General features: G+C 35.2%; 3 protein-coding genes across 4 annotated transcripts; 1 reads left to right on the forward strand and 2 right to left on the reverse strand.

Annotated features, from left to right (window-relative positions):
- Positions 1 to 4,934: 4,934 nt before the first annotated feature.
- Positions 4,935 to 8,659, reverse strand: LOC129896738 (protein C2-DOMAIN ABA-RELATED 4-like). Its single transcript, XM_055972701.1, has 3 exons — positions 8,460 to 8,659; positions 5,725 to 5,820; positions 4,935 to 5,548 (listed from the first exon to the last, which is right to left on the reverse strand). Exons 1-3 carry the CDS (start codon positions 8,568 to 8,570, stop codon positions 5,258 to 5,260), a joined length of 498 nt encoding a protein of 165 aa, XP_055828676.1. The 5' UTR covers positions 8,571 to 8,659; the 3' UTR covers positions 4,935 to 5,257.
- Positions 8,660 to 8,924: 265 nt separating this feature from the next.
- On the forward strand, positions 8,925 to 12,284 carry LOC129896737 (uncharacterized). 2 transcript variants are annotated; one of them, XM_055972699.1, is made up of 7 exons: positions 8,925 to 9,383; positions 9,477 to 9,553; positions 9,831 to 9,893; positions 9,976 to 10,077; positions 10,329 to 10,394; positions 11,382 to 11,460; positions 11,604 to 12,284. In XM_055972699.1, exons 1-7 carry the CDS (start codon positions 8,981 to 8,983, stop codon positions 12,095 to 12,097), a joined length of 1,284 nt encoding a protein of 427 aa, XP_055828674.1. In that variant the 5' UTR covers positions 8,925 to 8,980; the 3' UTR covers positions 12,098 to 12,284. The 2 variants fall into 2 exon arrangements, with proteins under 2 accessions (XP_055828674.1, XP_055828675.1); XM_055972700.1 differs by having other exon boundaries at positions 8,931 to 9,383; positions 11,607 to 12,284.
- A 707-nt stretch (positions 12,285 to 12,991) lies between these two features.
- On the reverse strand, positions 12,992 to 21,542 carry LOC129896736 (outer envelope protein 64, chloroplastic). The gene is made up of 13 exons (XM_055972698.1): positions 21,146 to 21,542; positions 20,338 to 20,490; positions 20,051 to 20,175; positions 19,354 to 19,479; positions 17,501 to 17,683; positions 17,287 to 17,431; positions 16,730 to 16,898; positions 15,829 to 15,963; positions 15,500 to 15,700; positions 14,573 to 14,700; positions 14,438 to 14,489; positions 13,680 to 13,749; positions 12,992 to 13,366 (listed from the first exon to the last, which is right to left on the reverse strand). The coding sequence occupies exons 1-13, from the start codon at positions 21,346 to 21,348 to the stop codon at positions 13,284 to 13,286; spliced, it is 1,773 nt and encodes a 590-aa protein (XP_055828673.1). The 5' UTR covers positions 21,349 to 21,542; the 3' UTR covers positions 12,992 to 13,283.
- Between the last annotated feature and the right edge of the window lie 1,532 nt (positions 21,543 to 23,074).

The following is a 23,074-nucleotide window of genomic DNA, read 5'->3' on the forward strand; positions in this document are numbered from 1 at the left end:
AATTACCTGCACTTTCTTCTGGATTATACCATACAAATATTGGTATTGTTGAATCACATGTCATAGTAAATAAAATATTTACTGATTCTAATAATTTTATCATTTGGCATGACCGGTTGAGCCATCCCAATCATAACATGATGCGCAGAATTATTGAGAATTCACATGGACACACTTTGAAGAATCAGAAAATTCTTCAATCTAAGAAATTCTCTTATGTTGCTTGTTCCCAAGGAAAACTAATTATTAAACCATCAGCACCTAAGATTAGGATAGAATCCCCTCCGTTTCTGAAACATATACAAGGTGATATATGTGGGCCAATTTACCCTTCATGTGGACCATTTAAATATTATATGGTCTTGATAGATGCATCTACGAGATGGTCACATGTGTGCTTATTATCAACTCGCAACATGGCTTTTGCGAGATTGTTAGCTCAAATTATAAGGTTAAGAGCACAATTTCCAAATTATGCAATAAAGACAATTCATCTTGATAATGCTGGTGAGTTTACATCTCAATCCTTTAATGATTATTATATGTCGATTGGAATAAAAGTTGAGCATCCAGTCGCTCATGTCCATACTCAAAATGGTCTAGCAGAATTATTGATTAAATGCCTTCAATTGATAGCTAGACCATTGCTAATGAGGACAAAACTTCCTATTTCAGTATGGGGACATGCTATTTTGTATGCAGCAGTACTTGTACACATAAGACCAACAAATTTTTATGAATTTTCCCCATTATAGTTGGCGTTTGGAAGGAAGTCAAATATATCCCATCTTAGAATATTTGGGTGTGCGGTATATGTCTTAATTGCTCCACCACACCTCACAAAGATGGGTCTCCAAAGAAGGCTGGGAATATATGTTGGGTATGAATCTCCTTCTATTATAAAATATTTAAAACCTATGACTGAAGATTTATTTACGACAAGATTCACTGATTGTCATTTTGATGAATTAGTATACCCAACATTAGGGTAGAATATAAGCAATTGAAAAATGAGATAGATTGGAATTCCTTATCACTATCTCATTTAGATCCTCGAACAAATCAATCTGAGCAAGAAATTCAAAAGATGATTTATTTGCATAATATTACAAATCAACTGTCGGATGCATTTACTAACCTTCCACGAGTTACTAAATCACATATCACAGCTGCAAATGCTCAAGTTCGAGTTGATGTCCCGATAGGATAACTTGTTCAGGCAAATGAGTCTAGGTCACGCTTAAAACGTGGAAGACCAATTAGTTCTAAAAATAAAAATCCTCGAAAAAAAGAAATAAATGATCAAGATGATCATAATTTAGAGGCAAGTACTCAAGAAGAGCCCAGAGACACAACAAATGGTGATACCACCGAGGAGGTCCAAGTACTTGAAAATAATGAGAATAAAGAAATCTCAATAAGTTATGTCTCGATGGAAAAACGGTGGAACCGAAATGATATTATGATCAATAATATTTTTGCTTATAATGTTGCCTTTGAAATAATGCAACAAGATAAGGATCTTGAATCAAAATCTGTCGATGAATGTAGACAAAGAAATGATTGACCAAAATGGAATGATGAAATTCAAGCAAAGTTAACTTCACTTGAAAAACGTAAAGTTTTCGGATCAATAATCCGAACACATGAAGGTGTCAAGCCAGTAGGGTACATATGAATTTTTGTGCGTAAACGAAATGAAAAAGGTGAAGACATAAGATATAAAGCACGACTTGTAGCCCAAGGTTTTTCGCAGAGACCTGGCATTGACTATATGTAAAATATTCCCCTATGGTGGATGCAATTACCGTCAGGTATCTAATGAATTTGGAGGTTCATGAAAAATTTAAAATGCACCTAATGGTCGTGGTCACTGCCTATTTATATGGCTCATTGGACCATAATATTTTTATAAAAATTTCCGAAGGGTTCAAAATGCCTGAAGCATACAAGGATTCTAGAAAAACTTGCTCAATAAAGCTTCATAAATCCTTAAACAGGTTGAAATAATCAGGGTGAATGTGGTATAATCGTCTTAGCGAATATTTGCTAAAAGAAGGATATAAAAATGATCCGATTTGCCCTTGTGTCTTTATGAAAAGATCTGAATCTGAATTTGTCATAATAGCAGTATATGTTGATGATTTGAATATTATTGGAACAATAGATGAACTTTTAAAGGCAGTAAAATATCTGAAAAAAAGTTTGAAATGAAATACCTTGAAAAGACAAAATTTTGTCTTGATTTACAAATTGAACATTTTACAAATGGGATATTTGTACATCAGTCAACATATACTGAAAATATTTTTAAAAGGTTTTTATGGATAAAGCACATCCATTGAGTATCCCAATGATTGTGAGGTCTCTTGATATAAATAAAGATCCATTTTGATCTCATGAAAATGATGAATAGCTTGTTGGTGCTGAAATACCATACTTTAGTGCAATTGGTGCATTAATGTATCTTGCCAACAATTCTAGACCAGATATAGCTTTCTCAGTAATCTTGTTAGCAAGATTTAGTTCTTCCCCAACGCGAAGACACTGAAATAAAATTAAGCATATATTCAAATACCTCCAAGGGATCATTGATATGGGATTGTTTTATTCAAATGAATCCACGTCACAATTGATTGGTTACGCAGATGCGGGATATTTATCTGATCTCCATAAAGATCTATCGCAGACAGACTATTTATTTACATGTGGTGGTACAGCTATATCACGATGTTCAACAAAGCAAACTATGGTTGTCACTTCTTCAAATCATGCAGAGATAATAACCATTCATGAAGCAAGTCGAGAATGTGTTTGATTAAGATCTATAACTCAACACATTCATGAAACATGTAGTCTTTCTTTGAAAAGAGACGTTCCAACAATATTGTATGAAGACAATGCTGCATATATAGCTCAACTGAAGGAAGGATACATCAAAGGAGACAGAACAAAACATATTTCACCAAAATTATTTTTTACTCATGATCTTCAAAAGAAGGGTGAAATAGATGTCCAACAAGTTTGTTCAAATGACAATTTAACAGATATGTTTACTAAGGCATTGCCAACTTCAACCTTTGAGAAATTGAGATACAAGATTGGAATGCGTCATCTTCGAGATATTAAATGATGTCTTCATCAGGGGGAGTAAAATATGCGCTGCACTCTTTTTTCCTTAACCAAGATTTTGTCCCACTGAATTTTCCTGGTAAGGTTTTTATTGAGGTAGCGTTCAAGGCGTATTACTAGATGTGTGCTATTTTTCCTTCACTAGGCTTTTTTTCCACTTAATTTTTCTTAGTAAAGTTTTAACGAGACACAATATCTATGAATGTTCAGAATAAATATGTATATTATTTCTTATAGAATTTTTAAGGAGACCCATTATATATAGTCATCCAAAGGGGAGTGTTATGTATTGGATGTTGTTTTTCAAATGGGGCCCACTTGAAAGTGGGCAAGTTGCCCACTTGGTCTTCCTTTTCGTTTCATGCTTTATCTTTTCCTCTTCAATAAAATGCCATCTTTGACATTAAGAAGTGTACACAAAAATACAGAAGAACATTGATATTGCTTCCTCTTCTCCTCTTACTTTCTCTTCTTTTGTATTTACCAAGTTAATTTCTTTTTATAACATGTTTGATCAAATAATCGAGTTGGGTCTGGGGTATATAAGTAATTTGCCTATTGATTCTAGTATTGCACAGGGCAACCACTACTTTGCACATTGTTGGATGTGTTGGGCGTTTCAATTTGGTATTTGAGGTGGGGCCTGCCACCAGTGGACAACCACGTGGAACTCTTTTTGATATTAAAAAAAAAAACGAGCCAATTGCATTTTGATAACTTTAATTAGTAATTAGGGCATATGTATCGGGTTTTGAATCTTATCGAGTCGACTTATATCCATTTCGAGACATATGAAATCATTAAGATATCAATTTATCGATTATTAATTATTATTGATTCGATTATTGATTTAACTATTAAGATTTTATATTAAAAAAATTATTGAAAATCATTTAGAATTAATGTGACAAATCAAACGAACCATGTATATTAGTTAACATATTATATTTTGGTCAAAAACAAACACTAACATCTTGTAGAATAATCAAAAGTATGAGACTGTCAAAAATAAAAGTCTGAAACTAAGTCCTAAGTCAAGACTCTATATGTTGAATGATACAAAAATAATTTATTAAATTACTATCAAATTATTGATTAACCCATTTTTTTTTAAAATAATCAAATCTTTAAAAATCGATAACCCAATAAACAAAAAAATTAATATTGTTACTGAAACCGCTAAACCAATAACTCATTATCAATAAATCAATAATTTGATTTGAGTTATTGATTTTGAATCAGTTTTGAACATCCCTATTGGTGATTACTTCATCTTTAATGAAGTCAAGTTACGCATCCAAATTCGATAAATGATATTTCAAATCAGAAAGCAATATAAACAGAAGAAAAGTATGGAAAGTGTTTACCCGAAAAATGGTGCAGTTGAATTTTTTAAAAATGATCTAAAGAAACGTGAGTTAGAGCCCGTTTGGATGAGCTTAAAAAAAATAACTTTTATGTATGAAGTGCTTTTAAAACTTTAAAGTGCTGAAAGTTATTTTTATAATTAAGCAGTTGAGTGTTTAGATAAAAGTGCTTATGATGTGAATTTTAGGGTTAAAAGAATAAAAAAAAGTAGTTTGGGAATTTAGTTAAAATATAAGGGATATAAAAGTAATTTTCATGGTCAAAGAAAATGACTTTAAGCACTTTGAAAAAAAAAGTTAGGAATCCTAACTTTTCACTTTTGACTGACTTTAAGAACTTTATGGCTTAAAGTCAGCAGTAGGCAAACACGTCCAAAAGCTAAAAAAAGGTTTTAAGTTGGTTTTGACCAACTTAAAGCCAATCCAAACGGGCTCTTAGATGCAAATATTAAATACCATAATATGCACACAAAAGTATGCACTTTTCTGCTGACCTGTATATTTGAGTACTTACCTTATATAACTATAGCGATACATATAAATTTGAAGAGAATATTCAAACCAAATATTCGATAAGCTAGAAACCTTGCACAAGCACAAGTCACAACAGATTGGTGCAGTGTGCAAAGGTAACTTAGTTGAACTTCTATATAACAAAACAATCTCCATTTATCACAGCCAGAGATCAGTTGTGAGAGCACAAACCAGTTCATAGACTGCAGCCAACTGCAGCCAGATGTCTATGCACACAGTGTGTTCTATAAACCCTTGGAACCAGGAAGGTTGATCCACTTAAGTTGAAGTTCGACCTCTCCACATTCCACATTTCTCAATCTTAGGCACATATCTTGCACAACTTGCCCATCTTTCCATACAACATTAGACTCTACGGACAGGCAGTTAGATCTGCACGGTTGTATTCTTGTAATAATGGTGCCATCTGAGAGGCCACTTAAGTTCATCTTGAGAGCCTCTAGAAATGGTTTGATTTCAAATTCTGCATCTCCCATTTTGTCATCTTTGCTGAACGTGTCGTGATCATAGACAGTCTGGAAACAGGCAGAAACAAGAAAACATAAAGAAGAAAATACAAACACTAGAAAGTGTAAAGTCTTATGTAAGAACATTTGAAAGCACCCAGCAAGTGATCATTAGCGAGAAATGATTATGTTTTCTGCAAAACAGATAGGGCCTTATATGATAACCAACAAACAAGAAACTTTACCAGTGTAACAGGAAGATTAGGATCAGCAACAGAAAGAGTTAAATCTTCATTCCACTCAGGATTAACATCCTTTTTTACAACTCCGGTCTTCAATTTCTGCGTTCAAGTTGAAAAATAGGCAAGTCAAAAAACTCTCTGAGAGCAATTAATAATATACATCAAATAGAAAGAATTCACAATTTACAACACATTTCAAATCTGTGGCTTCCCATCTTCCATGCAGTTAATAACAACACAACACAATAATCAGAGCATTGAACGAAAAGAAAAGCCACATGTTCGAGTCCTTATTATTTTTTTCCTGCTAGTACGGTAGTATCTGCCATTTCACCCCTGATTTGGGAAGCTTAAAGTACCAATTGAGTCATGCATTATGGCAAAAAAAAACAGATATTACAAGTCCCAGACAGTGGCGGAGCCACCTTGTGGTCATCCGAACCCCCTTTGGTAGAAATTATACTATTTATACATGGTTAAAATAATTTTTTATGTCTATATAATAGATGTCGAACCCCCTTAGTCAAAATATTGGGTCCGCCACTAGTTATCGAGTATTAAAGACATTTTTATCTAAGCCTTGAGAGGGTTTAGGCTTATTAGTGCATGTCGTAGTACTAGTCATATACTTGTAGTTCTTGGTTTTGTTATCTATAGCATATGTTGTTTATTGCCTTTGACTTCCCATAATATTTTGCTGCTGTTATTGCTGCTTTTGTCGATTGTACACTGTTTTTCTTCCTCTTCTCTTACTTGGGTTTGATGCACTTGAATTGAGAATCTTTCGGAAACAGCCTCTATAACTCCATGAGGTACTGATAAAGTCTGCCTACACTCTACCCTTCCTCTGGGTATGTTGTTGTTGTCGTCGTCATCTTATGACCTAATTTAGTACATGAAACAGGTAACAAAAATGCTGCTCTTTTTGTAAACTCTGAGGAGTACAAGAAAATTATAGTACAACAAATCAAAGATTTGGCAACAAGGCCGCAAATATCTTAGAATTTATCTATCTGTTTGCAGTAGCTTTCTGAATCCTAGAAAATACATGGACAAGTCCCAAAAAAATTCTCAAAAACTTTTCCTAGTGATGCAAACACCCAGGGTATGTAAGTTTCTCCATACCAATCCACCAAAGTCGATGAACTATCACCTACTCCTGCCTTCCTTACACCTCAGTCGAAAGGGAGCAAGAACATTCCCCACTCTAGGGCTGTTTATCGGGCGAATTGATCGGATAATTTCACTTAACGATTTGGCCTATCGGATATCAGTTTTTAAATTTACTAATACACTAGCCAACCTATAAGATATCGGTTGGTTCGGTAACGAATTAGTAATTATCGAATGATTATCGGGCAGTGTATCCGCTAACCTCTAATTAATTTTATGGTACATTTTTTTCGATGAACGCACCTTACAAAAGAGATGAATTCTTTTCACTATTTTAAATATAGTGAGCCAGGGGTTTCTTTACGCCATTATCTCTTTTAAACTTTAGTGTTTTTTTGAGTTTGCCGACTTGCTCTCTGTTCTTGAAGGCAAAATATATAATTATAGAAAAGTAAATAAGTTTTCTTGGCTTTACGGCTTTAACCTTTCAGAGTTAGGACTAACAAAGTAAAAATATATAATTACTCTTATATATTATGGTAAAATATTAAATGAGGCTAATATATCTAAAATAAAAGTATAAGTATGGTAATCCTTAATTGGTTAACGGTTTATCCGATAAGAAAATTAAATAATCCGCCCCCAAACCAATAAGCCATTAATTATAACTAAATACAGGAGATGATCAATTTGACTTACATAATACGACCAGAAGACTTCCAAAAAAAGATTGTAACCAGAACTTCCACGAAATGAAAAAACTTAACCCTGTGATTCTAATTCTGAACTGGGTTGAGAAAGGAGAAAAAAGAAAAGGGGCGGTGTCTTTTTTTTTTCTTCTGATTGTAACATTAATAAATTCCAATAAAAAACATGAACTGGTAACGCTAAAGATGATACCTTTTTAGTGTAATTTCCACGTAAAATTTTAGATAGATCCTTCAGATGTCAAGCAAACTGATTGTAGACATCAAAATTTTGTACGACTCAGGACGAGTCATATTTCAGTTATATTCACTTGAAAAGACCTCTCAAAAATTTCACAAATTCATGAAATATTCATAAAGAGATCAAAATATATCAAACTCTTCTTGATAATCAAATACTTCAAGAAGATACACAAATCCTTTCATTGGAGATCAAGTTCAAATCATTCTGGCTAGTTCGAGAAACACGCTACTAACAACCCTCGAATCACGATGCAAATCAAATCCAAATCATCCTGATTCGAGAAACATGCCATTAACAACCCTCGAATCAAGGAGAAATCCAGAAAGAAGAATCAACGGAATGAATAGATTTGTACCCACACCTTTTATCAATAAAACTATGTTTCTTCAGATTTTATATATGGTTGATTTATTTTCCATTTATTTAAAATTTGTTGCAAACGCTGATTATAAACCCAGATGCATAAATTCTAGAAAAGAAAATTACAATCACTGGGTGATCAATGCTTACAGACTTAAATGTAACTTTCCTTACATGAAATTTGAAAATTCCTCCATAAATGATTAAATTAGCAAATATCAAACATTAAAATCACAGTAATAGACCAAAAATCCGATAAAAAAAAAACAACATGGAACAGTTGAAAAAGAAAAAGAATTAAGTGGAATTGGTACCTGTTTAGCCATCTCGACGACAACGTAGGTGTCGCTGCTGCGAACATCACGAACGGCGAGATTAACACCTCTCTTGACTCGTATTCTCAGAAGACCCAAAAGATTCTCCATTTCAGACTGCCGATGGTCTTTCTCCTTTTTTCTTTAAGCCCCCTAAAAATTTAATGTTAGAACTTCTCAATCTAATCAGAATATTTTGTTACTATCTTACATAAAAATATTTTAAATTTTAAATTCCATCCAAAATATTTTGTTTTATATAATTAAAAAGATATTATTATTATTATTATAAGAAAACCTTATTTTTGGATGAGGTATGAAGTGGTAAATAGTTTATTTAGAGGTTCATTTTGTATAGTTTTTTATGGATTTACTTGCAACCTCAATAGCCCATTGGGCTTTCCTCCACCGGGCCAATTAGACTATTTCAATGCAATGGGCCAAGTCCAAATCCAATTCAAAACCCATTCCATCCATTCGGCCTCTACTGATTTTCCCTCCAAAAAGAACACGCTGCAAAGATGGAGCCATGGGAAGCACTGGATGTAGACGATTCCGATCTCCACTCTCTTCTCCGCCCTTGTAAGCGACACCAACAAAACCCTAATCTCTCCACCTCCACTTTCACTTCATCTTCTCCGGCGCTTATCACGCCGCCTTCTCGAACTCCAGAAACCTCACAACTAGAAAATTCTCATAATCAGTTACAATCGCCGCCGCAACGCCTCATTCCCGGTCCGGCGGGTGCCGTACAAGCTGCTATTATTCAACGAACTTACGATCGTCAATGTCATAGTTCGATTTCCTCTCAAAGTGACAATCCGATACCTACGCAAGAGTACATTAGGAGAGCAGTCGAAAATTCTACCGATTTCGACTATGATTTCCAGTCCAATCCGTGGCTTTGCGCTCTTGAGTTTGTTGGTATGTATTTTAGGGTTTTAGTCTTTGCTTGGAGGTAATACTATCGTTTCGTTTTCTTTTTCATGGATTAGGTGTACATGTATGTTTATTCAGGTGCGGAGAACGGGAAAATTCCATGTACACCGTTGAGCTCTGTCAATAAATGCCTAGAAACTGCTAGGGTCGATCAGGTATTTTCATTTTTTGTGCTACTGGATTTATGGAACAAGGATTAGAGAAATGAATACTGCAATGCTATTTTCCAGAAAGAAATGGGACAATAGTTGAAATACTAGGCTCTGGGCTGTATCACTACACAATTTCTGATAATCCAAATGAAGTCTTAATTTAACTAGTTTCACTTAACAAAATGCATAATTATGCGAATTATCAAATTTAGATGGTCATGCACTTGTGCTCACTTATTTCTGCAATAGCTCTTACTCCTGGCAATTATTGTTTTCATAGGTTGTGGCAGTTGTTAAGTCTTGCACACAGAATGGTCTTGGTGGTCTGATGGTGACTTTGAAGGTATGGTTCTTTTGAGCATAATGTTGATTACAGTTTAAAGAAGTTTGCAAGCAGCAACTGATTTTATTAGTACCAAATTTAGGATCCTACAGGTTCAATTGGTGCTAGCATTCATCACAAAGTACTTGGCGAAAGTCAGCATGGAAAGGACATTTGCATTGGCTCAGTTTTGATACTGCAAAAGGTTCTTCCAGTTACAATTTTTTCTTCTCTTTGACATGTTCAAACCAACCTCTAAACTCCTGTTTGGCCTTTTTCCTACTTGGCTCCCTTTGACATGATAGCCTTGAACTCTTGGTTGAAGATGGAAGGTCCTTCCCACATTATGATATCTCACTTGTCTTCTTCCTGTTATATCTAGAGATCTCCGAAACATAGTTGATGTGTAATATTTTCACATTACTTAAAAACAGCTGACCCTATTTTGGAATCCAGGTTGCAGTGTTTTGCCCTTCAAGCTCAACATATTATCTTAACATAACACTCGCGAACCTGACAAAGGTGCGCATGCTAGCCAATTATTTTTTGATAAGTCACATGCTTAGCTTACTATTATGGAACAGAAATCATTACACCCATACATTATCATTGACTGCAATCTTTCAGAAACAAAAGTAATACATCTGAGATATTTTTTCCAATTAATTTCTTGAAGTTATACTGTTCTAATTAGCTGAACCAGCTTCGTCCTCTTCATGTATGATGTACCTGGGGAGTTTTGTGCTAACCGCAAATCTGAGTTACTCTAGTTCTAAGTCAAAAGCTGTGTTCTAGGGATGAAAAACATGATTTCATAAGGAATTCTTTACATGTTGTCATGAAGCTCAATTATAAGCACCAATTAGACACGCTGAAAACTGTATGTCATCAATGTCAACTGACCTCATTTCTTCTTAGTGCAACTCGCATAATTGGATACGGTAGATGAAGAAAAGGATTTGACAGAAGTCTGTTCTGAGGACTGTCAGATCAATGATATTATCACCATATATTTGTTTGTAATCTCTATACATATGTGTGCTTGAATTCTCTGCTTATGTGGTTATGTTACTTTCTCCATGTAATGGATGTATAGTTGCCTGAGACATGATTTTGTTAACATGTATGGGTATATCTTCTTTCATCCTGAGTTAGCATTCTCTAGTGCGCTCTCTCTCTCTCTCTCTCTTGCTTGCTCTTAGATACTACAATAACTCAATATAAAACATCTGCAAGTCACAAAGGAATCATATGCAAAAGTTTTAGATCTTTCACTTGCCCATAAGGCTATCAGATGAGGACTACTGGAAATTGGTGTTCTTTGTCTTGTATCCTCTAATTTGACATTGTACAGTGAGCACTTATGCTTCATATGCACTTCCACTGGGTATCACATAAGCTTCATAATTCTGTAACAACAGAAGAACGCTATAAAATTTTGTCAATGATGTATCATAATTATTGAAGCCTTGAATGTCCTCCTAAGAGCATTAAGTGCCCTTCGTGCAGGTTTTCTGCAAGGAAAGTGGACCTCCATTAGTGAACAGCCAAGCAGCATATGAAGTCAGCTACAGTGATCCTGAAAGTGGTGAGGATTGATATTTCTTTTTTGTTGTTGTGTACATGGCAAGTCATTATAATAGGAGGATTTTCCTTGGACAGTTGCACTATCAATGGTTTATAAGAGAGGTTTCTAGTAATCTAGCTGATTATAGTATCATATAAACTTAGCAGCATCAGCCTCTGCTAGAAAAGCTAGTGCACTGCAGATCACGGACAAAGAAACAATTGAAGAAATCCTAGATGATAGGACCATAGAGTGCTCTGCAGGTGGGAAATTCTGGAGTGAGATTCTAATGGAGAAGGAAAATCAAGCTCCAGATAGCTACATATGCAACAACAGTAGTGGCTTTGAGAAGACCTCAGTTGAAGACAAAGAATGTTTACAGCAGATACAGAGTAGTGCCAAAGGATTTGAAGGAACAGTCAGAAACAGAGGCGCTTTTAACGAAAATAATGATCAGCAAATGGGAGAGTATTCTCGGCGTATCCTTACGCCGAGGAACAAAAGAGAGAGTCCAACAAAGAACCACTTTGATCCAGAAATTCTGGTTACTGATGAAGTCAAGGATCATAGACAGCCAATTGCTTCGAAGGTGTCACTGCCTCAATGGACAGATGATCAACTGGATGAACTGTTTGCCTGCGAGGATGATGATGAATGAACTGTACAATTTTTTGTGTTTACGTTGGTGTTATTTCCAGTCAACTCTAAAAGTAGTTCTCAAGTTTTCGACATCATCATCAGTAGGAAAGTATAATAAAGTGTTTTATACTATTTTGATGCACCTATTTCACCATATCCACCACCATCAGCAGCATTATTATTTTGGTAGCAAGTGCCTTCGAATATATTCGATTGAACATTGGATCAAGACAAATTCTAGTAGCGACTGGTGAGACTGCAATGATAAACAGCTGAGGTCGCACAGTCGATTTTGGTTTCAAGAATGGTTTAGAGCCTGTTTGGACTGGCTTATTTGAAGTGCTTTTAAGGTAAAATAGTTTAAACACTTATAAGTGTGTGGATGAATTAAAAAAGTGATAAAAATAAGTAGAAAAATAAAAGTCAATCAAACAGGCTTAGTACTCTACTAATATACCCAGATGTCCCTATTTTTGTATCATAGTAGTTAGTATCTTTTAAATTTATGCCAGAAGAATATCACCCATTTAAAAAATATTTTAAACTGTAAGGGTCCTTTTGTTTGAAGATAAGTAATGTTTGAATTATTTATGATAGTAATAAGTTATGATAGAGTTAATTTTTTATTAGTTGTTTGATTTGTCATATTCAAATAATATGAATGACATAATTTCTAAGAATAAACTATTTATTTATAAAATTATCCTCCATTTCATTTAGTTTTTTTTACACTTTCTTTGTAAGCTTTAGTTATTTATTTTTAACCATAATATAAATTTTCAAACACCATGTCCTATCAAACATTGTACCAAAATTGGGCCAGAGAGAGTAGTTCACTGACACGTTTCTGGACTTTTTCCTGAAATAATCAGTACTTTATTTAGGTTTTAGTCCTCCAAATAATGTTTATCCCCCAAAAAATTAGATTGGTTATGTTGAACGATGAAGTAATAGCTCGAAAAGTTACAATTTGAATGCAATATCTACTAAACGAAATTGCACAAGGCATCAAAACTCTATTATATTTTTAAGCTGCAGCCGAGATCTAAGGGGTCGCTCCTCATCTTCAAAGTGGAAAGAAAGAATTTCGACGCTTGCTTTCATTCCTCGTACTTTCAATCATTCCATTCATCATATTTCTGCTGAGATGACCCACTTCGACACAGAAAAGGTTCTGCAACAGCAACCATTTTAAACATGTTTACCTATGGAAACAACTTCTTCAGCCTGTCGGCAGACAGAGATGCTCTTTTGTTTGTTGGCTCAAGAACTAGTGCGTATCTGAAATCTGCAAAAGATAATAAGGAAATCGAGTGTAAGAGAACACTGCAAACAGAAGTTTTAGGATGGACAGGTCATCTATGAGTTCCCCACAACGTTTGCTCCAACGACTAGGTACAATTTTCTTTCAAGCACAACCAAATCTTTCGCACATGTTTTCTTAATTCAGAATCCAACTAAAGTAGTCCTAGTTGAAGTAGACCTTCACAGACCATCCTAGAGTACTTTTTCCCACAAATGTGCCTCAGGAGATGTGATTCAGCCGTTAAGTATGCTTATGAAGGAGATAGGAATTAACAGCTGAAGTTGTTTAGACTCACCTTCAATTGCCTCTTTATAGTAGCTCAGCATTTCTCGTGCTGTGCCCCTTCTTAAGTAAGCCTTGACATTCTGTGGAGAAGAAACAGCAAGAACGATCACCTCAGAAAAGTATATGAAACGTGGGCAAGACCAAGATGCATAGCAATTGAGAATCACAAGCTTCAAAAAGGAGACATTTGTATGGCATTACCAGCTTCTGCTAGTCGTCACTTTTTATCATGACATGCAGAATACTCAAGTCGACAAATAAACCTCATTCCTCAAACTCAAGCGCAGTACCCAAAACCTTCTTCTCGGATCCCCCAAACCACCAAAAGATTAAATCTACCAATAATTAACTGTCTCTACCTCACAAAACCTTTTGCAGGATCACCAAAGCAATATAATTTCTAAAGAGAACTAGAAACTCAATCACACGATACACTATTAAAGACCGCGGCATAAGAAAACAAACTAAGTTTTTTTTTGGGTAATATGTGTCTAGATCACAATGAATTACACTGAAACGTAAACTAGCAAAACACATGAGAGTTGGTGAGGTAGGAGACCACACCTTTTTTCTTTTTCTTTTTTTTGAGTAAGGTAACAATTGTATTAGTAAAAGAAAAACTAACCACCAGTAAGGATGCTAAGTTAAGAAATTTACAAATCCCAAAAGAGTATTAACCATCATTGTCCAAAAACCTATAATCTTATACATGGTCATGTTCCATTAACACCAAAAAAAGAACAAACTAAGACAGTTAGGAGGGCGCACCTTCTTATCAAGATCAATGGCTTTACTGCTATCGGCTTCAGCTTGGAGGAAGCTGGAACAGAGAACTAAAAATTAGAAAATACGAATTTTACAAACATGGTAATAGAAAAAGGGGAAAATGGAGAAAGAAATTACTTTCCAATCTCCAAATGAGCAGCAGCCCTGTTGCTAAAGTATGTTGCACTGTTACCATTGAGTTTGATAGCCTCTGTGTAGAAGCCAATGGCTTTCTGCCACTGTTTCTCTTTGAAGGCTTGATTGCCCTGTGAAAAAATTGCATAGTATAAGAACCAAATCTGTGAATATTCAGGGAGCTCCAAAATAACCCCAAAAATGACAGAACAAAGCAAAATAGTAAAGGTGCATTAGCAGAATAACCAGCTTGTCACTTTCACTAAATTTATAAGATTCTCACTCCTGAGTTCTAGTTTTTTTCAAATTTGTCAATCAAGCTCATTGCTGGGCTCGGAATTGCTCCAAGCATAACATCACTAAGCTCCCTCTCTTAGGCTTATGACTCCATACTATAATTCTTTCACACCCTGCTAAATGGCTGCAGAAACCTGGTCACGTCAGCTTATTCCTTTCCAGAATTTTGTCAGATAGGATATACAACACTTATTTGGCTAATGTTCCCTAATTGAGGAGGTAGGATGAACCCACGTAACTGATATAGTGTGCTAAGGGGAACTCCAATCTGCCTATGTTTTTTTTTTTGTTCGCTAAGGATTCACCTACAATTTCTTGTCCTGACAAACAGTTTCAGCACTGGTAAAAAAAAGCTACGGGCATCATGCAAATGCTAATCTCTTGTGTAAGTAACAGGGTATTGTGCACCAAAAGAGAAAGGCTTGATGTCGAAAAGGGGGATAGTTCAGGAAAACAAGTGAGTAGTGACAGGCTCAAGCAAAAACCATCAAGCAAACAAACACAGAAATTTGAACCCAGGTATATTTAGTATGTATAGCAGATAAATTTGACTGATGGTTATGGCGAACTCAACATTTAAGAAATCGACAATGATATCCTGCAAAAATCCACAGCAGGTTATCCTTTGTGTACCTTTTCTTTAGCCATTTCGGCAGATGTATCCTTGCTCAAGGCATTACCAGATGCTGATGATTTTGTGGCTAACTCTGCCTGTTCCTGGAGATCTGCATACATGGTCTGTATGGTGTCGAGCAAAAATCTGTCACCTCCCTGCCTTGCTAAAAAGGACACAGAAATTGGGCATTTATCATGAAATCCCACTGGTACGCAGACCTACAGTTGGGAAGCATTAAGTTTAGAGAAGTCTGATTCAATGCTGGGTTGATCAAATATCTAAGGCCAATTTAAATTTCTGTGTGCTTGGGGTTCAGAAGCACCAGAGAGAGAGAGAGACCATTCACCTGGCAGCCACCTGACATGCTAGCTATGCTTGAAAATGAGCATGACCTAATCTGATAGTCCTCGGATTGAATCTCCTTTGCACCAGTCTTTGGAGTAGGCTCAGAAACTGTGGGGATGACCAAAATTCCATCATCCTATAGAAATAGTTAAATTCAGTAAGATTAAGATGACGGCATAAGACAGAAGATATCAAGATATTATTCCAATAAGATTACTTAAACATAATAATAGCAGAGAAATAACAGAAGCAGAACTTCATAAAATTAGCTGAGATTGAGATATTTAGTCAGGTAGATACTAGGCTCTACCATTTAAAATATGTATTTAGATCATGCATGGCTCAGTGTTATATTCTCAAATAACGTTTCATAAAACAAAAAGCACATAAGACAGTATTTTTCCCAGGAGGTTCTGAAATATTTACATTAGGTTCAGCATCAAAAGACAAAAAAGCAACATTTTGGTTGGTCTGCTATAAATGTCACCAATCAATGTAGTGATTTTATCGTGTTTAGCACTCAGCCTCATTAATATACTCCATTTTATATTGTATTTATGCTTTTACCATGAAATACCAATAACCAAAGAAACAGTAAATAACAAAGAAATGTTGACCAACTAATGGTCAAAAGGGGGTATTAAATGTTACCAACTAACCTTTCAGTATGATATGATGAAGTACTAGCTGAAAGTCGTAAATCCTTATAGACAAGGATTTGTTAGAAGGGTTTTCCACCAAACCAAGGGGTAGGTTGGAAAGAAATCAGGCAGTCCAATCACAAGAAACATCAACTGAACAAATACTAATAAGTAATACTTATTCAACAGATAGATTGGACAAAAATCAGGCAACCCATTATTAAAAAAAACATCAACCAAATGAACACCAGCACTACTTACTTTCAAAAGATCACTTAGAGCTGAGCGCATTTCGTTCCTAATTGCATGGCAGCTATCAATATTTGAATCTGTGATTTCCAGCGCTCCTTGCATTTGGGCAGAAATAATAGGGTCCAGATTGGGCTTTGCAGCATTGATCCACTCCAGATGATTTTGTTTGAACTCGTGTCTGTGCACAAACAATAAAAACTAAATTTAGATAGGTGAATTACCACACTCAAAAAAATTAAATTTAGATAGGTAAATTACCACTCAACAGAAATACCAGGAAGATCACCTATGCGTAACATTAGAAGCACCAAATAGATGACAAAGAGTAAGATAGAAATTCAATAGAATTTTCTTGTGGTCAAAAGCTATAGCATGTATAGAACCCCCCCTTCCTCTCAAGCAAGTAAGTGCCCAAATATATATATGCTTTAAAATGTGGCCAAAACTAACACAAGCAAGATAATGTCACAACTACTTTCGCAAGCTTCCATCAGATAACGTGCTCCAAGCTTCAAACCAGTAAGAAATGTGCCTAGTGATCTATGTGGCATCAACCTACATCTCACCTCCTAAGTATATGCATAGCATATGATAGCAAATTCGTTGATGAAGATTTTCTTTCACCATTGGACTTTTTGTCAGCAAACAGTTTTAAGCTTGGAACTTTTGAGTTTAAATAGGCTTCCAGATTCTCATGTCTTAGGATTTGTCCTGCAAGAGGTGATTTTCAGAAGATGTGGAAAAAAAATCTCATAAGATGCACAGACTACAAACACATACTTCCAAACAGCTTTTCGACAGCTTTGGTCACTGCTTGACTGACGCAATCACCAGGAAACTTTAGTGACTGAAAGCAATCATCAGCTATCACAACATTCCTTGGATTACGTTGAGCAGCAAAAGGAACCTGCAGCAGCACATGCCCAACACGGCGCAATATGCTGGGATCTCTTGCAAACCATCCTGCAGTTATTTCAAATTCACTAAAAGCTAAACATAGAAGACCAGATAAAACAACACATGGCATTCAACTTAGTTCTTTTGCAAAATCCATATATACCTAAATTATATTCCAGACTTAACAATAGCAATATAAAATGTTCATCAAGAGAAATTCCGGCATGGTAACCTACATCTCTCCCACCTTCAACCCTATCGCCAGAATCAATGGTTCTTCCCATACTGCTCCCTTGGGTTGGAGGTGGAGGGTGCTTTTCACTTGAGCTACCCTCTCCTGTCTGATCATAAAGAGCAACTTATAAGAGTAGAAAACCAAGAAAAGTACAAGACCAAGTTGTTGGAAACCTTTGCCCGCAGTCTCCTTTTTACAGGCATTTGCCAGAATTCTCATGCTAATTCACCTTCAGCTATTATTACCCCTCTAGACCAAAAAAAAAATCAGCTATGAATACCTACAGGTATGAAAAAGACCGCAATTGTCCCCTTGTGCTGAGTCATTTTCAGTTGGAAAAAAATACGCTCAGTAGTGCTGGACAAACATGCGTGCAGTCAGTAGAGATAAGATGACCAGCATAAGAGCAATGCTGTATGGAATTCCTGATAGAAGGAAAGATAATAGCACTGCAACTAGATGATGGAAGAAACTTTAGCCAACTTAAAGTTGAGAAAACCTTTGCACACCCAAAGGGTAGCGGCTGCGGGTTTCCCTTGTCATAAAATAAAAAAAAAGAGTTGAGAAAACCTGATCTGCATATGAATAAAATATACCTAAATACCCGATTCCTTCCCATTCTTATAATTTATTTAGCTACAGTTTTTCCAAAGTAAATTATCCTTGATACTCCATGTTCTCAAATATAAGATTGTCAAATAGGTGATTATGACTTCCCGAAACTACTTCCTTGCAAATTTTTGTAACATGGCATGGATAGAAATAAGGGTACAAGGATACTACAGAGTACAAGTACGGGTAGAAAAACTAATATATAGAAGAAGATTTGGAGTGAGTAGACATGACTAAGTTTCTCTCTCTCTCTCTCTCTCTCTCTCTAGATCTCCAATCTTTGTTGTCAGACTCTTCTCTCTCCGGCTATATTAGCCGTTCCGCATCTTTCACTCAGTCAAAGCATCCCAATGTTGAGCATATCCGGTACAAATCCTGTACTGACCAGTATCGTGTCAAATTGCTGACACCAGTATTCCGGGGATGAAGGATCCAATGAATATAGATATCGTTACCAACACATCCAAAGGCCGCAAAGAAAGAGATATAAAACCAACTGGACTTTTAGTTTAAGTCACCCACATTGGATTCTTAATTCTTTTTTAAAATAAAGTGAACATTTTAAATTAAATCATTAACAGTCAATCTCATTGTTTCAACCAAAATAACTCGAGAACTCATAACTTTCATGTCATTCACTGGTAGCTCATAAAAACTATTTACTAAGCAACTAGCACTAGAAGAACCACGAGGAATAGATATCACCAAAAGACGAGCAGATTATTCAAACCCCAAACAAAAAGACAACTTTTCCTCATATAAAAAGGATAGGAATCTTAGCACAGTGCCATGATCCCAACATGTCAAGCTCAAAAGACTCCACAAAAAAAAGGATGAAGAGAAAGTGAAAGATGTTAAGCTGAATAGAAGATGACATGGACATACATACCAACTGTGTCAAGACTAGCTGAAACAGGAATTATGCCGGTATGAGAAACTGTCCCGTAAGATGGCCGAAACCCTAAAACTCCACAGTATGCAGCAGGTACTCTCACACCTCCAACAGCATCAGTACCTGGATAAAGATGTACTGTAACTTAGAAGAGCTTACCAGTTATTACCCTGTATTCATTTCGAATAAACATGATGTGCTAAAGTGAAAAAGTACCAGTCAATAAAACCAGTATAATATATCTATATTCAACAAAGCATCCTTTTCTTCTTGATCGTTTCTTTTAAATTTTGTGGCAAAAAACATTAAATGAGGTCAAGGAAGTTTATGCTTCTCTTGAACTTTACCTAACCATCATTGGAGTCCAAATTCATGGCAATTTGTCTTTATCACTTAATTACCTAAACCAATCAGTTGCCGTTATACTTGTTCAAAATAAAAGTTAGACCATCTGAATCGAGATTGAGTTAGAAGCTTCATTAGATAGTTTGTCCATATGAATAGAAAATAATACTTCTAACAACAACTACAAGATGTTGCATATTTCAAATGTTCAAGAGGATGTACACCAGTCAAAGTCCAAAGGGCTCGTTTTTTACATCGTGACTCAAAATTTACCTACATGGCAATGCATACTCAAGCCACAAAATGGCAACAGATGGGCAACGTGAGTTTGAGATGAAAAAGAACTCACCCAAAGAAAAATCAACAAAATTTGCAGCCACAGCAACAGCAGCCCCACTAGATGACCCTCCGGGCATCCGGGCAGGAGTAGCCGGATTTGTTGGAGTATCAAAATGTCTCTGTTCACCACTAATACTGTACAATGAAGATGACAAGAATGATCAATGACACAAGAAGGATTCTAAAGTGCAGCAGAAATATGTGTAACATGACACGAATGGGAACCAGCACTTGCTAAAGAATCAACAAATTAGAAAAGATTTCGAAATTTAACAAGTGAAAAGTTCAGGAACAAACCCAAAGGCCATGTCATCTACAACAGTTCTTCCAGTACATGTGGCTCCTCCTTCAACAAGTGTCGTGACCACGGTAGACGTCTGACTAGCAGGTTCGTGAGTCCTTGACCAGTCTGGGTTCCCAAACCCTGTCACAAATCCATTGATATCGAATCTGGACAATCAAAATTCAATATGACTTCAGTAGTTCTAACATAAGCAAATGAATTTCGAATAGGAATCCAATAGCAACGAGACAAGTAAACGGAATATGAGAAAAGAAGTGGGGATAGAAGTGCTGCAAAAACAAGTATACTACATCATGGACATTCACTAGATAGAGATAGCTTTTTAGAAACTTTGTCAAGAAATTTGAGAAGGCCCCTGTTAGGCTCTCCATCCCAACATATAAATCAGCAGTAGTAACCCAAAACTGATGAAAACAAAATTGTCAGCATACAGAACTATGTAATTTCCAGAATCTAGTTGAAACAAGACTACTTATTTCAGCCAACAAGGGCAGAACGCAAACCTCACACTCAAGAAAGACTGGTTATACAGTTACCAAATCAAACATCAACTGCGCCTCAATCACCTCAATCTCAAATTATGGAACTGTGGACTTCAGCAATCCAAATCCTCTTTGTGGATTCTTCTATATTTGAGTATAAAAATTAAATCTTTTTTTTGTTGGTGGGTCGATTTTTACAACAAGTCTAATAGTAACAAGACAAAGTTACGAATAAAAGAAACAGTAACAAGAACAAAAAAAACTAGTGTTCCCCAATTCTCAGTTAATTCTCAGGATACGCTGAAAATAAGAAGCTTACACATCGGAGATGGCAAAAGAAAGACCAGTAAGAGGATGAGGAGCTTTAGGTGGAGGGGGCTGAGGCGGTGGCAGAAGCTTAAGCCGTTCAACAAAGGCTCCAAAGTCTTCTTTAACAGCTTTCTTCAGCTTTCTGGTCATTATGAGTATTCCAGCCAATCCTAATCCCAACAAAACCCACAAATTTGCTGTCTGTGACGCCATTTATTCACCAACAAAACTCTCTATTGGACTACTGTTTTTGCTCAAAGATTGATTTTTTTGTAACGACGCTCAGTTTGGGGGTTTGTTTATAATACTTTCTTGGATTGTTCTTCCGCCCAGGGGGTGGGGGTGGGGTAGGGGGTGAGGATAGAGCAGTGGAAACCTAGAAAGAAGGTAACATTGAGCTGGGAATGGGATTCAACAAGTTGAAGGTATGAAATATTCGCAAATGTTACAAAACGCCCCACTAAGTTTCGCCTATTTTTAGATAAGCCTCGTTTCTTTTTGGAAAATATATGTAAATTACTTTACTAATGGCAATGGGAAGTTAATTAGACAATCTAATTTTGGTTCAACCGAAATCAACCCCCACCTTTTATTTAATAATGACAACATATAAGTAAAATATTTACGTTAATTATTTCTATCTTCATACTTACTTTATAAAAATAACAAGAAAAATGGGTGATTGATTAATTATTGTATTAACTTTGTATAAAAATTAATAATTATATAAACTAGTAGTAATAGTTATTCATATTTGTTTCAGTCACTACTAAGGTTGTTTATGGTTATGGTTAAAAAATCAAATCGAATCGCAATTCGAATCAAACCGATTAAAAAATTAATATTTGGTTTGGTTTGGTTAGGTTTGATTTTAAATTTTGAAAATCGATACTATTTGGTTTGATTTTGGTTTTACTAAAAATAACCTGCAAAAATAATCAAATCGAACCGATAAATTATATATATAAGTTTCATAATTATTTATATATTATTCATAAATAAAATATAGATATTTTACTAACTTAAGTCTCTGACTTATTATTTTCTCAAGCCCAACACTTAAATTTTGGTATATAAATTTCTTGTACCCCTCCTCCTCCTGGTAGTTCTTCAATTGTTGAGCTTGAGTTATTTTTTTGCTATAGAGATTTGATCTTTGGTATATAATAACTTTAGTATTGCTTAACTAATTCATTTTTTTCGTGTAATAATAACTCTGATATTGCTTAATTAAATCCACACTATTTTTCTTATGGATTGTTCATGTATTAGGTGTTGTATCCATCGAGATGTGGATACCTTCAATACATTTATTATTTTCAAACTGAAAAAATCAAAAAAATTGAACCAAACTGACAATAACTAAACCGATGGTTATTTTTTTGGTTTGGTTTTAGAAATTTTAAAATCGATAAAATTGATTTGATTTTGATTTAAACCACCAACCAATCCAAATCAAACCATGAACACCCCTAGTCACTACTTCAAATGAAATCACTATAAATTAAGAAGCTAATCAATATTTTGAGTAGGAATAAAAGAGTATTTACCGATATTAAAACTATTGAAATAACAAACGAATAGTATATTATTTAATATTCACTAAATTTAAAAACAATTGTCAATATCAGTCTGAATTATTTTCAACAAATTTTTAAAGTTATTACTCGATACTTATGATATAGGTCAGTTTGGTTAGCATCCTCCTTCTTTACTACAAGTTTTGTTGGAAGATTAAAGGGGACGAAAAACAAATAACTTCAACAAGTGTGCTAGCAACTTTGCAACTGGAATCACATTTTGCAACACATGTTCCTGCTATCCACTTAGCCTCTACTATAGCATGCAATATTAATAGATGTATGGTATCTAGGGTTAGGCCAACTTCTAGTGTATTTTTAAATTTTGATATAGGTAGATTTTATAATTTTGTAATGTA

Source organism: Solanum dulcamara, chromosome 7 (genome assembly GCF_947179165.1).
Source record: "Solanum dulcamara chromosome 7, daSolDulc1.2, whole genome shotgun sequence".
NCBI classification, from domain to species: Eukaryota; Viridiplantae; Streptophyta; class Magnoliopsida; order Solanales; family Solanaceae; genus Solanum; species Solanum dulcamara.

What these genes read in the sequence shown, in the direction of transcription:
- LOC129896738 (XM_055972701.1), bottom strand. Translation starts at nt 8,570, where the DNA reads ATGGAGAATCTTTTGGGTCTTCTGAGAATACGAGTCAAGAGAGGTGTT. An exon ending in TCGTCGAGATGGCTAAACAG is followed by an intron (nt 5,821 to 8,459) that starts GTACCAATTCCA and finishes ACTTGAACGCAG; the next exon opens with AAATTGAAGACCGGAGTTGT. An exon ending in CTAATCTTCCTGTTACACTG is followed by an intron (nt 5,549 to 5,724) that starts GTAAAGTTTCTT and finishes GCCTGTTTCCAG; the next exon opens with ACTGTCTATGATCACGACAC.
- LOC129896737 (XM_055972699.1), top strand. Translation starts at nt 8,981, where the DNA reads ATGGAGCCATGGGAAGCACTGGATGTAGACGATTCCGATCTCCACTCT. An exon ending in TTGCGCTCTTGAGTTTGTTG is followed by an intron (nt 9,384 to 9,476) that starts GTATGTATTTTA and finishes ATGTTTATTCAG; the next exon opens with GTGCGGAGAACGGGAAAATT. An exon ending in CTACAGTGATCCTGAAAGTG is followed by an intron (nt 11,461 to 11,603) that starts GTGAGGATTGAT and finishes ATATAAACTTAG; the next exon opens with CAGCATCAGCCTCTGCTAGA.
- LOC129896736 (XM_055972698.1), bottom strand. Translation starts at nt 21,348, where the DNA reads ATGGCGTCACAGACAGCAAATTTGTGGGTTTTGTTGGGATTAGGATTG. An exon ending in GTAGATGACATGGCCTTTGG is followed by an intron (nt 20,176 to 20,337) that starts GTTTGTTCCTGA and finishes TTCATTGTACAG; the next exon opens with TATTAGTGGTGAACAGAGAC. An exon ending in CTCTAAGTGATCTTTTGAAA is followed by an intron (nt 15,964 to 16,729) that starts GTAAGTAGTGCT and finishes CTATTTCTATAG; the next exon opens with GATGATGGAATTTTGGTCAT.